The sequence below is a fragment of the Thunnus thynnus genome, chromosome 12 (assembly GCF_963924715.1).
Source record: "Thunnus thynnus chromosome 12, fThuThy2.1, whole genome shotgun sequence".
Lineage (NCBI taxonomy): Eukaryota > Metazoa > Chordata > Actinopteri > Scombriformes > Scombridae > Thunnus > Thunnus thynnus.
The window spans coordinates 32,752,141-32,770,739 of NC_089528.1; the positions used below are offsets into that span (position 1 = coordinate 32,752,141).

General features: G+C 38.4%; 1 protein-coding gene across 1 annotated transcript; it reads right to left on the bottom strand.

The window, feature by feature from the left end:
- Window positions 1-1,858: 1,858 nt before the first annotated feature.
- LOC137194867 (uncharacterized) lies at window positions 1,859-17,930 on the bottom strand (the record flags this gene model as incomplete). The annotated part of the gene is made up of 4 exons (XM_067607050.1): window positions 17,849-17,930; window positions 8,898-9,214; window positions 2,299-2,407; window positions 1,859-2,127 (listed from the first exon to the last, which is right to left on the bottom strand). Coding segments are annotated over exons 1-4 (777 nt in total), but the record flags the coding sequence as incomplete, so codon positions are not given.
- Between the last annotated feature and the right edge of the window lie 669 nt (window positions 17,931-18,599).

The following is an 18,599-nucleotide window of genomic DNA, read 5'->3' on the forward strand; positions in this document are numbered from 1 at the left end:
CTGAACATATAAAAGGTTCATTTTTGTGAACCTGCTGCTGCTCCTTTAATATTTCTCTTATAAACTGAGAATGAATATTTGAAAAACTGATTTTTTGTTTACTTTTTAGAATTTATTTCCTCTTGAATATAAATTGATAATTTTGTGTCTTTTGGTGCTCTGCAGCTGTCAGAGGTCAGATGTAAAGATGGTGGAGTTGTTGTGGAAGCTTCAGTTTTAATGAATCAGCTGATTCTAAAGCTTCAGCTGTTAAAGTGATTCTGTTGAGTTTTTCATGTGTGAAGATATAAACGAGCAGTGATTTCAGAGTTTTAATGCTTCAGTGTGTATTTGGGGTGAAGCTCAACATGTTGTCAAGGATAGTGAACAATGGAAGGAGCTGATTGTGACCTGATGGCCAACAGGGAACAAAGAGGATGAAGTCAGTCAGTCAGTGTCCATTTATAAATACCTGAAGACAACATGAAGTCAGTGACCATATCTCATTCACACTCGTAGTTCAAACAGTGGAGGCAGCAGACACCCTTGTTCAATGTCTAATGGAAACAGCTCATGATAAAAACTGACAGTATGAAACAAACATTCTCATATTTTCATTACATTCACTTTTTAACCCGACGAGTAACTTCAGGTTTTTGTTGAACACACAGTTTTATGTCACTTTATGTTTGATGGTGTCTTGTGTTTGACGCATCATCCAGCTGGTTTGTCATTGATGTGGATTTGCTGCTCATGTGAATCCTCCCACAGTGTTTCATTAGCAGCTGTAACCACAGTGACTCTGATAAAACAGGAATTAGCAGAATCCATCTGATATGAAGCTGTGGTTTGAATACCACTTCCCTCCTCTTTGAAGAGTAGTCAGATATCTGTGTTCAGGTTTTTGTACAGCCTCTTCTACACTTTCTATCACTGTGTGTCTAGAGCACAGTAGTAGAGAGCAGAGTCTGCCAGGGTTAGACTCTGTATGGTCAGCTTAGTTGTTGCAGCTGATGTTTGAGATCCATATCGTTTATCAGGAATATATTCACCTGTGGTCCTCTTTCCTCCTTTCCAGAGTATAAACTGAGGTGCCTGAAAGTCAGAATGATGTTTGTACCAGTAAAGTGCAGCGTAATCCGAGCTTGTCTCATAGGTACATGTGAGTGTGACAGATCCTCCTTCTCTTCCACTGACTTCATCTTGTTCAGGAGAGATTGTGTCTCCAGCTATTAGTCCTGGAAAAAGTAGAGAAAATGAAGCCATTAGACTAACATTGTTCATGAGGCTGAGAGGAGAAGACAGTGGAAAATGTCAACTGTACAGTGTTACTCTGTGGACACAAACTGATCAACTGTTCATTTGACTGATTTCTATAGAAATCATCTTCCAAGGTGTTACCTAGTGAAGGAAACATGTTGTATTAAAGTTCTGTTCCAGAGTCAAATATCCATCATTTGGAAAATATCACACAATGACAAAAACATACGTACCTACAAGAGCTGAAAACAGTGAAATGACAGCCAGTGTTTCCATGGTTACACAAGTGAAATGCTGTAAGTGAATGTTGAGTTTGAATAAGTGTTGAGTGGTTTTGTGAGTTGTGTTTGGTCTGATGTTCACAGCTGGAATCAAACAGCTCTCTGCCATGCAGCCACCTCTGCAGTCAGTAGGAGGAGACTCATATGTCAAACGACATTCATTTGTAAAACTCTTCATCACAACTGTGTCTCATGAGGGAAAAGAATCTAGACTGTTTGATAAGAAACCATTGAAGTTTAACAGTGTGTGACTCCCTCTAGTGGATGTTGTGGAGTATTCTGTTGTCTTTGCTCCAAAGGTTTTTGTACAGAGTTTTGGTGTTTCCTGTCACTGTGGGCTGCAGAGCACAGTAGTACACAGCAGAGTCAGACACTGCAGCAGAGGAGATCTGCAGATGAAATATCTTTGTTTCTTTGTCATGTTTCAAAGACAACCCTTCTTTCTTTGAATGTTCCATGATGAGCAGCTGTGGAGACGAACTGGACTTCTGTTGATACCAGTAAAGGATTTGTACAGAACCAGAATAGTTGCAGGAGAGAGTCACATTGTCTCCTTCCAAAGCCAGCATTACATCTTTAAATGGTTTCAGTAAATCCTCAGAGGATCCTGAAAACAACAAATATATATTTCACCATGGAATTTGTATTTTTAAAATGATAAAATATATTTAAACTGAGTAAAAAAAGAATAAATAAATTCTTAAAAAAATTGACAGTAGTTTATTGAATGATGTCTGTCATCTCTTGTTACATGCTGATTGATGTCCTGAGTACTTACCAGTATGAAAAGTGAGCATCATCATCCAAATGAAATGAAGTAACATTATTTGACTTGTAGTGAATGAACAATAGAAAGAACACAGTATCTCTTCAGTTCCAAATGAAGCCTTTCATATTCAGTTGTGTAGCTCCTCCTCTTGCTGTGGTCTGTTTACATTCAGGCTGATGGAAGCTTTAGAAATGACAGTGATGCTGCAGTCATCATCATCCAAGAAGGTCAGACTGAAGGAGGAATCTGCAGAAAATTCACCACAATCAATCTGTAGAGAAACAACTTTCTGACAAGTCAAAAAGTCCAAACTGCAAACTGTACAGAAAGTAACTGTGTTGTGTGAAACATGTTCAATCTTAAGGAGCCCCCCCCCCCCCCATGGGTCATATGGTAGGAAGAAACTTATTGATCTGGAAACCCATGTGAACAGATTGATAAACCACTTGTTCAGATTAAGTGTAAGAGATGAAATATTTAGAGGAACAAACACCTGCATGTGATGCTCGACTCTGCCTGACCACATTTATTTTTTATTTTATTTTATTACTTTATTTGACAGGGACAGTGCATATTAATAACATTTCTGAAAATATGCCAGATTTAGCCAGAAAGGCTAATTTTCATCTGTTGTCCCTGGGCAGGCAAAAGTTAGAAGCAGAAATATTCTGAATAAAAGCATCAAAAATACAATCAACAATAAAAGCAGTGAGAATATGCCGATACAAACAAGCCTGCACTGCATAGAGACAAGAAAGACAGCTCTTAAAACACACAAAATCAACAATAGCATGACAACAATCAACAAATCAACAAATAGGTTGACAGCACAATGTCAGGACTGGTAAAATGTGGATGTTACATACAAAGCCGATGATAAACGAGAGCAGCTCTTACACTAAGCATAATAATGACAAGTAAGACTGTTCTAGTGTTCACAAGTTTGATTTCTAATGACCCAGGCTCTTAATGTTGTGGTCAATGAATGATAGTTGACACAGTTTCTTATGTGTTGTGGTAAATTGTTCCAATCTTGCGATGCTCTGACAGAAAAAGCAGATTGGCCAAAACTACTTTGTCTTCTGGGAATAACACAATCTCCTCTAGTTGTTGCTCTGGTAGTTCAGCTTGTTTTTAATGTGATGTATGTACAGAGTGGTGGAGGAGCCATATTGTGTAATACCTTGAAAACAAGACACAGTCTACTGTATTTAACCAGCTTAATAAGTTGTGCTTTTTCAAAATATTGCAATGATGGTGTCCTTGTGGCTTCATGTCTATAGTTTTTATTGTTTGTTTGTACAGATTCTATTGGCTTCTGCTTGGGTTATTGACATGTCCCCAACTTGTCAGACAGTACGTGATGTGTGGGAAAATCATTGTGTTCATGAACATTTCAGCTGCATTAATGGTCATGCAGCTCCTTGTAAATATGAAATTGGCTAGATTGAATCTAACATTCCTTGCAACATGTGATGTGAAAGACAGATTAGAGTCAACAGTGATATCAAGGTATTTAAACTCAGACTCAGTTTGTAGTTTTTTTTTCCAGAGACTATGATATCTGGATCCGGTGTTGAGGTTGATCTTTTTGTGAAGCACATGCTGACTGTTTTTGTAGTGTTGGGCTGAAGGCAGGATTGAACTAGCCACGTGGTAACTTGGACATGTTTGTGATGCAAACTGAGGTGAGTCTCTTTGTTTTCAGGTGCTGCTGCTCTAAATGTGGCTGTTAACTGACAGCTTAGCTCCTCCCTGAATGTCTCCATCTCTTTGTAGTTCTGTATTTATAGTTCTCTCTGTTAGACAAACACTGACACACTACATCAGTATCTGCAGTAATACTCAGGTGATTCATCAGATCAAGTATCTGCCATGATGAGACCAATCTACATGTAATACAGTCTCTTCTTCCATGTCATTATAATACTTCAGTGTTTTCACTACCAGTTATATTCATTCAGTCACGTCAGCAATCCATGACCTCATGTGACCTCATGTTGAAGTTGTTCCAATGAGTTTCAAGCAGTGGGGTGCACAGATTTGAATGTGGGAGAAAGAGAGCACTGCTATGGGATCAGTACTCTGCATCAGCAGATACTCTGAGCTGAGAGACAGGAATCCTTATCAAGAGAGAAAGAGTCGGACCCATTCATCCCTTCTGTTACACTTCTTTGATTCAACTGTGGAAATGACACTGATGCTGCAGTCACCATCATAATCCAGGTTTCACACATGTTGGATACAGATGAGTCTTTTGTAGGGCTGAGTCAAATATGTGAAGATTCAAACCACTGAAGTTTAACAGTGTGTGACTCCCTCTAGTGGATGTTGTGGAGTATTCTGTTGTCTTTGCTCCAAAGGTTTTTGTACAGAGTTTTGGTGTTTCCTGTCACTGTGGGCTGCAGAGCACAGTAGAACACAGCAGAGTCAGACACTGCAGCAGAGGAGATCTGCAGAGGAACTAATCTTAAAGAAGAATCCAACGTGGATGAAAATCTTTCCTTAAACTCGTCCTCTGTTTTCCCCGGGCCAATTTTAAAGCGGCTCAGGATGAATTTGGGGCTGTTGTTTCCATCCTGTTTGTACCAGAAGAGGTAATGATTTGTACCACTGCTGTTATATTGACAGTCAAGTGTTACTGCCTCTCCTTCAGCAGCAGTCACATCTCCTTTTGGTTGCAGCACGTTGTCTTTTTGTGCTCTGCATTCTGTAAAACAGCAACAAACAGTATCAGTGAGCTGTTAAAGAATCATGTCAATGTTGGATTGATATGACAGAAACAGAGCTGTGTTCATACCAAGGCACATAGCAGCCAGCAACACTGAGATGAACAGAGACGTCATATCTGCAGTGTTGAGTAACTCTGAGCTACAGCGAGTATAAAGAAGTCTCTGATCTCTGTTTAGTCTTCATCAACACTAAGTTGGTGGATTTAAAGGAGGAGTCTGATCACAGTGACAGAGCTCATTCACAGCCCTGTGTTATTCCTCCTACTGACAACTTTACACTAAACACATGTTTGTGCCTCTCTCCTTTCCTAGCATAGCTTGTCTTGTATGTAGTCATCACTGGAGATTGAATGTTTCCTGTTTTACATCTGGTGCAGACTCACTTTGATCCTCAACATATAATGATTGGTTTATTTATTGACTGGGACAGTGTGCAGTTTTAAACATTAAAGATGCACCAGAGTTAGCTCGAAGCTAATTTGCATCCCTCTTCCCGACAAAAAACATACAACAGCACATCAACAAACAGTACAAAGCAAAAAAAAACATAACAAAACACACAGAATACACCATACCAAATAGAAAATACAAAGCCACACACAGCACATCACATACACCCACAATGTCAATTAGAAATTAATAATGTAAACTTGTCAAATTAAAAGCAAGACTACCTGCGCTAATGAGAAGACCATAGATGGAGTTTAGACTCAATGGTCACACAGCTGATTGGTCTTTAGTAGATTTTTTAATTTGGCCTTGAATGTATTGATTGAACTACAGTTCTTCATATCATCAGGTAGGACGTTCCACTGAGTTGTGGCTTTCACAGAGAAAGCTGATTGTCCAAATGCAGTGTGATTAAATGGTACAATCTTGTGTAGAGGATATTCTGGAGGATCTAATAGAACTTACTGAGCGAGTGAACACAAAGTCACATAGTGGAGGTGGCCAAACCATTTAATATTTATAAACTAGGCACAAATTTGAGAATAATATAAACTTCTCAAGCTCAGTAAATTGTATTTCCCCAGAACCCTACAGTGATGGAAATGCATTGGCTTTTTGTCCGGAGTTTTTAGAGTTTGTTTGTATAAGGACTCAAGAGGTTTTATGGCTGTTTCTCCAGCCTGCCCCCAACATGTGATCAATAAGACATCTGGGAAAGAATCACAGCTGCATAAATATCTGCAGCGTCCAAAGAGAGACAGTTTCTAATATGTCTAAAATTTGCTAAGTTGTACTTTATGGTTTAAACCGTTTTTTTAACATGTTTCTCAAAGTTCAAATTTGGATCCAGTGTCACATCAGGATATTTAAAATCAGTAACTATGTCAATTTTTTCACCTTTGATGAGAATATCAGCGTTAGGAGGTTGTACCATAGTCTTAGAGAAAAACATACCCTTCGTCTTGTTTACATTTAGACTCAGACATGATTGATCAAGCCAATGTTTGATCCTTTCCAATGCAATTGTTAGCTTAGCAGCAGCTAACTCAGCTGTTTTTGCATGTGTGTACACAACGCTGTCATCTGCATACATTTGTAGTTCTGCATCATGACACTGTTGAGGGGGATAATTAATATATAGACTAAATAATAGGGGACCTAACACTGACCCTTGTGGAACACCCATTGTGCACTTCATGTTACTGGACAGTGTGTCACCAACTTTAACACATTGTCTCCTATTAGATAAATATGAAGACATCCATGCCAGTGCTCTAGATGAGAAGTTAAATTTAGAGAGTTTCGATATTAAAACATCATGATTGACTGTGTCGAATGCTTTACGCAGATCTAAAAATACAGCAGCAACTACTCCTCCTTTGTCAAGTCTTGATTTAATTTGCTCTATTAAGTGCAAGGTAGCAGTTTCAGTGGAATGATTTGCTCTAAAGCCAAATTGCAAACAATGTAGACCAAAATTGTTTGTATTAAGAAATGTTGTCAGTTGTTTAATGACAACTTTCTCAGCAACCTTTGAGAGTACTGGCAGTATACTTATTGGTCTGTAGTTACTGGCTTCAAGGCGGTCTCCAGATTTAAAAACAGGCGTGACAACGGCACGTTTCCAGTCATCAGGAAAGGAGCTGTGTTTAAAAGACAAGTTAATTAAATGAGCAATAGGGGGAGTTAAAATACCTTTGTGTGATTTGACAAACGTGGTGTCAAATTGGAAAGCATCTCTATATTTAAAGCTTTATAAGGAGCTGATGATTTTTTTTACCTGTAACTCATTAGTTTCTACCAGCTCGAAAACCTGACCTGTAGCATCTATAGGAACAATATCCAGTTTCCTTGAAGATGATCTTCAATTAACTTTCCCTGTACTTTGAGTTTAAAATTTTGTGTCCCTCCTTGTGAGATCATCGATGTTTTTCCAGATCAACTTACTGTTGGCTTTTGCTTCATTCAAAATATTGAGATAAAAACGAGATTTAGCTTCTCTTAGCTCTTGGATAACTTTGTTCCTTAAACCTTTATAAATCAGCATGTCGGTGTCTCTTCTAGTTTTAATTGCCGTTGATTCTGTGAGTAAAAGTATCACAGCCTGTCTAATGGGAACAACTCATGATAAAAACTGACAGTATGAAACAAACATTCTCATATTTTCATTACATTCACTTTTTAACCCGACGAGTAACTTCAGGTTTTTGTTCAACACACAGTTTTATGTCACTTTATGTTTGATGGTGTCTTGTGTTTGAAGCATCATCCAGCTGGTTTGTCATTGATGTGGATTTGCTGCTCATGTGAATCCTCCCACAGTGTTTCATTAGCAGCTGTAACCACAGTGACTCTGATAAAACAGGAATTAGCAGAATCCATCTGATATGAAGCTGTGGTTTGAATACCACTTCCCTCCTCTTTGAAGAGTAGTCAGATATCTGTGTTCAGGTTTTTGTACAGCCTCTTCTACACTTTCTATCACTGTGTGTGTAGAGCACAGTAGTAGAGAGCTGTGTCTGCCAGGGTTAGACTCTGTATGGTCAGCTCAGTTGTTGTAGCTGATGTTTTGGATTTATATCGTTTATCAGGAATATATTCTCGATGACCCTCTGATCCTGCTCCTTTCTTGAGTATAAACTGAGGTGCCTGAAGATCAGAATGATGTTTGTACCAGTGAAGGTAAGTCCAAGTTCTACTTGTCTCATAGGTACATGTGAGTGTGACAGATTCTCCTTCTCTTCCACTGACTTCATCTTTTACAGGAGAGATTGTGTCTCCAGCTATTAGTCCTGGAAAAAGTAGAGAAAATGAAGCCATTAGACTAACATTGTTCATGAGGCTGAGAGGAGAAGACAGTGGAAAATGTCAACTGTACAGTGTTACTCTGTGGACACAAACTGATCAACTGTTCATTTGACTGATTTCTATAGAAATCATCTCCCAAGGTGTTACCTAGTGAAGGAAACATGTTGTATTAAAGTTCTGTTCCAGAGTCAAATATCCATCATTTGGAAAATATCACACAATGACAAAAACATACGTACCTACAAGAGCTGAAAACAGTGAAATGACAGCCAGTGTTTCCATGGTTACACAATGAAATGCTGTAAGTGAATGTTGAGTTTGAATAAGTGTTGAGTGGTTTTGTGAGTTGTGTTTGGTCTGATGTTCACAGCTGGAATCAAACAGCTCTCTGCCATGCAGCCACCTCTGCAGTCAGTAGTAGGAGACTCATATGTCAAATGACATTCATTTGTAAAACTCTTCATCACAACTGTGTCTCATGAGGGAAAAGAATCTAGACTGTTTGATAAGAAACCACTGAAGTTTAACAGTGTGTGACTCCCTCTAGTGGATGTTGTGGAGTATTCTGTTGTCTTTGCTCCAAAGGTTTTTGTACAGAGTTTTGGTGTTTCCTGTCACTGTGGGCTGCAGAGCACAGTAGTACACAGCAGAGTCAGACACTGCAGCAGAGGAGATCTGCAGTTTGACTCCACGCTTTTCTTCAGACATATCAGTGAAGAATCTTTTTTCTGACTTCAGAGAGTCTGCTGTTTTTGTGATGTTACTGCCTGAGATGTACATGAGGAACTCTGGTGGTTTTCCTGGATATTGTCGATACCAGAAGAAATAATCATTATAATCAGCTTGTTTGGAGTAGTTGTAGGACAGAGTAACAGTGCTGCCTTCTAAACTGTTCTCTTCATTGTTGACTGGAGTGAGTTCTTGACAGTTGACACCTAAAGGAAGAGATAACTCTGTTATAACATGTTGTTAAAGACTCATAACATGAATACATACAACTTCATGCTCAGTTTTCAATCAAACATCAATAGAAGTAAATATGAAGTGTGTCACCTACCTGTTAGTGTGATCAGAAACAAAGTTGAAAACAGACTTAATTGCATTGACACCATCTTGAAGATAAGAAGAAACTGTCTGTGTTGTTTAGTATGAAACACCACAGTGAAAGTTTGTGTCTTTCTGTACTTCAGTGACAGTTTTGCTCCTCCCTTAATCTCCTCCTCCCTGCTCTCACAGCTCTGACTAATAATGTGTTCAATGTGCTTTTCAGATTGATATAATATCAATCAATAAGAAAATACTATCTATAATTAATTACAATATAATATTGAACATTTTAGTCAAACACAAATATCAGTAATATTGCATTTGTGTTACAAGTCAGGACTAAAAAACACAAAAAAGATCTGAAAATTATATTTAGGGCCCGAGCCCAAAGGGCGAAGACCCTCTTGTATTTTGTGTGTTTGTTTGTTTTTTTCTTTATTATTACGCCACTTGAACCCTAAATTTGACCCCGTAAACATGCTCAAAAACGTACCAAATTTGGCATGCACATCAGATGTGGTGATAGATTTAATAAAATGGAAAAATTCACCCATCACCTTTATAAATTAAAGCAATGGGGAGGCATGACCTTTGTGTCAAACAGGCTTCTGACGTCTAAACTATAAGTCTGAACACTTTCAAACCTGTATCAATGGATTCACCACAAAATTTGCTCCTAAAATATGATTTCTAATGTAAGATTTGGCCAAAGTCATGGGATTTATGAGGATATTTCACCAGAAGAGTACTCTAAAATTCTCCTCTCCAATGAGAGGGAGAGAGAGAGAATAGGAGGGGGGGATTTTTGTAGGATGCAGCAGAAAGGTCTATATACATACAGTGCATTATTTACAAACTTTGTATGAAGTTTGGTGTTATTATCATTTATTTTGCAATGATTATAGGTCTTATATTTATAATTCAGTAGTGGGGATGACCTATGAGGGGAAGGGAAAAAATGGAGTGAGAGTGACAGTTTAGTGATAAAGTGCTGCAGAAAAATAAAATCAACACTAAAATTTGTAGCTCTGTACTGCAGTTTTTCCTTAATTAGGGCCCGAGCACCTAGCGGTTCACTCACACTCTCCATTCAAATATATGAGTATTTTTCTGTGTCCAGCTGCAGTTACTTATTGTCTCTACACACCTGACAGTACACATGTCAATCAAACTTTCACCAGGTCATGGGGGGTAAAAGACTTTACTTTTCTAAAAATAGACTTGATGAAAATTAGGAAATTAATTTGTTTTACACACAAACTCATCAAGAGTTTTCAATTTACTAATTGAAATACAAGTGAATGGGCCCAAAACTTGCATAATTTTGATGACACAGGTGTGAACAAGACAGACATGTCTCACCCTGCACAAAATTCTCATCCTCACACCGTTGAGATTTGATGTTTCGTCATGACAGAGGAAGTTGCTATAACTTTATTGTAAATGCTCCAGTCTGCACCAAACTTTACATGTTTGATAAGAGTCCCGGCCTGAACACGTCTACATGACAATATTCCAGCAGTGATGCAAACTGGCTGAATAGCGCCCCCTACAAAATTTCAGTGAAGCAGCCCCAGCAGCAGGCAAAATAGTGGACAAAGGAAGTGATGTTTATCTCCTTCTTGCACTGTCTGAAGACATCTACATGCCCGTGACAGAAGCCCTTCGATTGCACCGCAGCCTGACGTGCTCGGAGGCGCAAGGGCCCGTTCAACGCTGCTTGTATCTTTAATTTACCTAAAAAGTTGATTTTCAGATCAAAAGACAAAGATGGACTTTAAAGTCAAATTATAATTTTACAGCAGAACTTGTTCAGGTCGTCCATGGAAGAGGTTTTTTGGTCATTTATTTATGTGTCTTGTTTAGTTTATTTTTAGTTTCCAGAGGGATCACCTATATTTCACAGCTGCTATACTCCCGAAGGATAAAACAGTGGACAGAAAGGTAAGAAATACTTCATCTACATGTTTAATATCCCACAACTTTGGGTAAAGATGAAGATGAATTCCCTGTTTTTCTATATTAAACATCCTTGTAACAGTCTTTTCTGCTGACGTTCTTATCCAGAACAGCTCATGAGAGGCTTGAAAACCTGGAAACAGTGAAAGTTTGTGTCTTTTCTGTCCTGGTTTACATAACTTAAAACTTTTATCAGGTAGATAATAGTAAAACACTGACAACTGACAGTTCTTCTGTCAACAAATGTAAATACTTGAAGACAACATGAAGTCAGTGACCATATCTCATTCACACTCGTAGTTCAAACAGTGGAGGCAGCAGACACCCTTGTTGAATGTCTAATGGAAACAGCTCATGATAAAAACTGACAGTATGAAACAAACATTCTCATATTTTCATGACATTCACTTTTTAACCCGACGAGTAACTTCAGGTTTTTGTTCAACACACAGTTTTATGTCACTTTATGTTTGATGGTGTCTTGTGTTTGAAGCATCATCCAGCTGGTTTGTCATTGATGTGGATTTGCTGCTCATGTGAATCCTCCCACAGTGTTTCATTAGCAGCTGTAACCACAGTGACTCTGATAAAACAGGAATTAGCAGAATCCATCTGATATGAAGCTGTGGTTTGAATACCACCTCCCTCCTCTTTGAAGAGTAGTCAGATATCTGTGTTCAGGTTTTTGTACAGCCTCTTCTACACTTTCTATCACTGTGTGTCTAGAGCACAGTAGTAGAGAGCTGTGTCTGCCAGGGTTAGACTCTGTATGGTCAGCTCAGTTGATGTAGCTGATGTTTTGGATTTATATCGTTTATTAGGAATATATTCAGATGTGCTCTCCTTTGCTCCTTTCCTGAGTATAAACTGAGGTGCCTGAAGGTCAGAATGATGTTTGAACCAGAAAAGGTTTAGACGGTCTGCAGTTGTATCATAGGTACATGTGAGTGTGACAGATTCTCCTTCTCTTCCACTGACTTCATCTTGTTCAGGAGAGATTGTATCTCCAGCTATTAGTCCTGGAAAAAGTAGAGAAAATGAAGCCATTAGACTAACATTGTTCATGAGGCTGAGAGGAGAAGACAGTGGAAAATGTCAACTGTACAGTGTTACTCTGTGGACACAAACTGATCAACTGTTCATTTGACTGATTTCTATAGAAATCATCTTCCAAGGTGTTACCTAGTGAAGGAAACATGTTGTATTAAAGTTCTGTTCCAGAGTCAAATATCCATCATTTGGAAAATATCACACAATGACAAAAACATACGTACCTACAAGAGCTGAAAACAGTGAAATGACAGCCAGTGTTTCCATGGTTACACAAGTGAAATGTGCTGTAAGTGAATGTTGAGTTTGAATAAGTGTTGAGTGGTTTTGTGAGTTGTGTTTGGTCTGATGTTCACAGCTGGAATCAAACAGCTCTCTGCCATGCAGCCACCTCTGCAGTCAGTAGGAGGAGACTCATATGTCAAATGACATTCATTTGTAAAACTCTTCATCACAACTGTGTCTCATGAGAGAAAAGAATCTAGACTGTTTGATAAGAAACCACTGAAGTTTAACAGTGTGTGACTCCCTCTAGTGGATGTTGTGGAGTATTCTGTTGTCTTTGCTCCAAAGGTTTTTGTACAGAGTTTTGGTGTTTCCTGTCACTGTGGGCTGCAGAGCACAGTAGTACACAGCAGAGTCAGACACTGCAGCAGAGGAGATCTGCAGATGAAATGTCTTTGTTTCCTTGTCATGTTTCAAAGACAACCTTTCTTTCTCTGAATGTTCCATGATGAGCAGCTGTGGAGACGAACTGGACTTCTGTTGATTCCAGTAGAGGATGTAAACAGAACCAGAATAGTTGCAGGAGAGAGTCACATTGTCTCCTTCCAAAGCCAGCATTACATCTTTAAATGGTTTCAGTAAATCCTCAGAGGATCCTGAAAACAACAAATATGTATTTTACCTTAACATCTGTATTTTCAAAAGGATTAAATGTTTTTAAACTGAGTTTAATGGTTTAAAAAAGTAAGTAAATTCTGAAAAAAGTAGTATATTGAATGATGTCTATCATCTCTTGTTACATGTTGATTGGTGTCCTGAGTACTTACCAGTATGAAAAGTGAGCATCATCATCCAAATGAAATGAAGTAACATTATTTGACTTGTAGTGAATGAACAATAGAAAGAACACAGTATCTCTTCAGTTCCAAATGAAGCCTTTCATATTCAGTTGTGTAGCTCCTCCTCTTGCTGTGATCTGTTTACATTCAGGCTGATTGAAGCTTTAGAAATGACAGTGATGCTGCAGTCATCATCATCCAAGAAGGTCAGACTGAAGGAGGAATCTGCAGAAAATTCACCACAATCAATCTGTAGAGAAACAACTTTCTGACAGAGTCAAGTCAAAAAGTCCAAACTGCAAACTGTACAGAAAGTAACTGTGTTGTGAGTGTGAAACATGTTCAGGTTAACAGCGTTTTAGTCTCATACAGTCTGCCTGCTGGATGAACACATCATGGATACTGAACTACATGACTACTCACTTTCATTTCATTTATTAGTTGATTTGTCAGGGACAGTGCTCATTGATGAACATATACATATTAATGAGCCAGTGTTAGTCTGAGAGGATTAGTTTCATCTGTTGTCTCTGACCAGATATTAAAGCCTATAACTACATGAACAGAATAAGGTAATAACTGAAGACATATGATAAAACAGAATTACATGTATCACATTAAAAACACAAGATGGCAGCAGAGAGGGCTGTCGACAGACTAATGTCGGCAAACCTGGTTTAGAAATGAGCCACATCGTCAGCTGGTCTGTGAAAGTGTGATATGTATGAATTTCCTTGATGAGCTTGAGGAGCGAGTTCCACTGTTTAGCTGCAATGACAGAATACTGACTGACTGAAAGCACTTTTTCTGATGGGAACAATGCGTTCTGTGTTGTGTTCATCTACTGACACATCATGGCTGAATAGTGACAACAAACACTTGAAATCTTGATACAAACCAAAACAAGGAAAAATGAACAAGGCTGCAAATGTCAAAACTTTTTAATTTTGAATAATCTGTTGATTAGTTCCACTAATTTAATTAGTGCATATAACTGGCACGGACCCGATATTATAGCCCCCTCTTCTATTTCCCCTCATCCCATAGGTTTATGCCTGAACTCTGCAGCTAGCTGTCCTCTGAGTGATGATGGTGTTTCTGATTCTCCTTCACTGGTGTCAACTATTCCAGTACATTATATTGCAAGGTTATCCAAAAAATGGACTGGCAGACACAAAAGGGTCCCATCTGACCTCATTTCTATTAAGACTCAGTCTGCCAGTTGTTGCAGTGCATCATTTTTAAATGGTTGTCTGTGGAATTTAAGGTCTGTCACCAATAAGTCTTTTACTGATAATGATTTTATTTCTTCTAATGATTTAGATTTTATCTTTATGGTTGAAACTTGAGCAGACACCGATGTCTCATTGAAGCATGTCCCCCCGGATATACATTTTGGAATAGTCCTGGGTTAAGTGGACGTGGAGGTGGACTTGCTGTCATTTATAAAGCTGTCAACAAATGTACACCAACTGCTATTGGCAATTTCATCTCATTTGAGTTATTCTCATTCACTATTTCCCACCATACGATCTTTTTTGGACTGTTATATCGCCCTCCTAGCTCAAAAGGCAACTTTCTTTCGGAATTTGATCACTTGCTTTCAATAACTACCACTAACTGTGAGAAAGTTATTTTATTGGGAGATATAATATTCACATTGACAACCAAAGTGACAAACGTGCATCTGAATTCCTTGATCTTATCAGTGCTTTTGACTGTATTCAGCATGTCTCTGGCTCTACTCACCAACATGGTCATACTCTTGACCTAATTATTACTTATGGCATTAATCCAGTAAATCTACAGTCCTTAAACAAGCATGTTTCTGACCTTGCAGCTATCCTTTTTAACATCCCATTAGTGCCTATGGTTTCGAACCCTAGAGGCCCTCGTTATTTTAGACCCATCACGCCACAAACCTGTGAGAATTTCTGCAATACCTCAGAAACTGCACTTTTAAAGTAAGTTTTAAATGACATCAGAATGAATTTGGATGCTGGCTGCTGTACTGTTCTGGTACTTTTAGACCTTTCTGCAGCATTTGACACAGTCGATCATGGAATATTAATTAATCGACTAGAAAACTGCATCGGCGTGACTGGTACTGCTCTAGACTGGTTTAAATCTTATTTGACAACAGAACATTCTCAGTTTCAATTGGAAATGTCTCTTCCAAATCCTCAATTATCAGCTGCGACGTTCCTCAAGGATCAATTTTTGGCCCTTTACTGTTTTCCATTTACATGTTACCACTGGGTCAAGTCCTTCACAACTCCAATATTTCCTTCCATTTTCATGCAGACGATACACAGATATATCTATCCATAAATCCATCAGACATTACCTCACTCACAACGTGTCTTGCAAGTATTAGATCTTGGATGTCCAATAATTTCTTAATGCTCAATAATGACAAAACTGAAGTGATGGTGTTTGGGCCCAGAGCACACAGGGACTCTATAAGCAAGACCTTAGTTTCCCAGGGTTTGCAGTGCACCCATGAGGCCAGAAATCTGGGTGTAATCTTTGATTCAGACTTGAATTTTTCTAAACATTTTACCAAAATCATGTTGTATCAAATTGTTGCAGAAAAAGGTACCAGAGCAAAAAACTCTCTCTTGAAAATAAAAAGGGAGTCAGAGGTCCAAGCAGCAAAGTGTTCTTTAATGCCGGCAAAAAAGGGGAGCAATCAGCACTTTTACAACGAACCAAATCGCTCCAAAGGTTTTTTCTTTGGGGCATTGTTTTTATGCCCTTGGGTCGGCTTAGGTCACACCTTATCATCCACCCTCCCTAATTTTTGACCAATTATTATGTTACTTTTATCTCCGTCACTTGTTGTTGGTCAAAACTCTTCAAAACAGGTTTTGAGGTGTTTGAGGATATGTACTGGCATATTCAATTCTACCTGATTATATCCAATTTTTATATAAGTATTGGGAATCATTTAACACCATTATTGCCAAGTTGTCTTCTGGCCTTTTATTTTTTTATAAGTTATTCTAGTCATTTTACACCCTTATTTCTTGATCTCCTCCAGAGAGTATTTTTTTTAGAAGGTGAAGACTTTAGCAGACCCAAGCAAAGTGACATGTAATACAAACACACTCAAATTTCTCCAGTGTATGATAATGATTCTTCTACCGTGCTTCTATACGTACAGTGTGATTAAATATGGTTCATGGGATAACTACACCAATACAAATTGTATCACACTAGCCCTTATTGCTTATAAACTTATAAAATCAATCTGCATAGCTTAATATTGTCTTTAAGCACACCAATGACATTTAATAAAAATACACCACAATCACCAAATCAGCTATCACTCAAATCAGGAACATTGCAAAGATTAGATCTTTTCTTTCTTTCAGTGATGCTGAAATACTCATTCATGCTTTTGTCTCTAGTCATTTAGATTACTGCAACTCCTTATTTGCTGAACTGCCCCTAAAATCAATCAACCACCTACAGCTTGTACAGAATACTGCGGCTAGGTTTCTTATAGGGGCTAGAAAATATGATCACATTTCCCCTGTTCTCGCCTCATTGCACTGGTTATCTGTGGTTTTTAGAATTGATTTTAAAATTTTACTGCTTGTTTTTGAATCTCTGAACGGCCTAGCCCCATCTTATATCACTGACCTTCATCCCTTGCACCCCAGCTTGTTCTCTAAGATCTGTGGAGCAGCTGTTGCTCTCAGTCCCCAGGGCAAAGCTTGAGACGGGGTAGAAGGGCATTTGCTGTTAGAGCTCCCCAATTGTGGAATAACCTTCCTCTGGAAATCACACAAGCTACCTCAGTGTCCTCTTTTAAAACTCTTTTAAAAACTCATTTTTATACAAGTTCATTTAATTAGGTTTTTTTTTTTTTAATTTGTTTATTTGGTCTTACCTTTGTTTCCATTTCTTACTGTCTTTTAGCTTAGATATGTAATTGCATTGTGTATTTTGTTTTATGTCTGTGAAGCACTTTATAAACTTGTTTTTGAAAAGTGCTATATAAATAAAGTTTATTATTACTGTTATTATTATTTGTTTTTTTCATTTAATATTTTTTGTCTCTGAAATGGTGTCTTGTGTTTGAAGCATCATCCAGCTGGTTTGTCATTGATGTGGATTTGCTGCTCATGTGAATCCTCCCACAGTGTTTCATTAGCAGCTGTAACCACAGTGACTCTGATAAAACAGGAATTAGCAGAATCCATCTGATATGAAGCTGTGGTTTGAATACCACTTCCCTCCTCTTTGAAGAGTAGTCAGATATCTGTGTTCAGGTTTTTGTACAGCCTCTTCTACACTTTCTATCACCGTGTGTCTAGAGCACAGTAGTAGAGAGCTGTGTCTGCCAGGGTTAGACTCTGTATGGTCAGCTCAGTTGTACCTGATGTTTGGTATCTACGTTGTATAAACTGAGGTGCCTGAAGGTCAGAATGATGTTTGTACCAGTAAAGGTAAGCACCCCCTGCAGTTGTCTGATAGGTACATCTGAGTGTGACAGATCCTCCTTCTCTTCCACTGACTTCATCTCGTACAGGAGAGATTGTGTCTCCAGCTATTAGTCCTGGAAAAAGTAGAGAAAATGAAGCCATTAGACTAACATTGTTCATGAGGCTGAGAGGAGAAGACAGTGGAAAATGTCAACTGTACAGTGTTACTCTGTGGACACAAACTCATCAACTGTTCATTTGACTGATTTCTATAGAAATCATCTTCCAAGGTGTTACCTAGTGAAGGAAACATGTTGTATTAAAGTTCTGTTCCAGAGTCAAATATCCATCATTTGGAAAATATCACACAATGACAAAAACATACGTACCTACAAGAGCTGAAAACAGTAAAATGACAGCCAGTGTTTCCATGGTTACACAAGTGAAATGCTGTAAGTGAATGTTGAGTTTGAATAAGTGTTGAGTGGTTTTGTGAGTTGTGTTTGGTCTGATGTTCACAGCTGGAATCAAACAGCTCTCTGCCATGCAGCCACCTCTGCAGTCAGTAGGAGGAGACTCATATGTCAAATGACATTCATTTGTAAAACTCTTCATCACAACTGTGTCTCATGAGGGAAAAGAATCTAGACTGTTTGATAAGAAACCACTGAAGTTTAACAGTGTGTGACTCCCTCTAGTGGATGTTGTGGAGTATTCTGTCATCTTTGCTCCACAGGTTTTTGTACAGAGTTTTGGTGTTTCCTGTC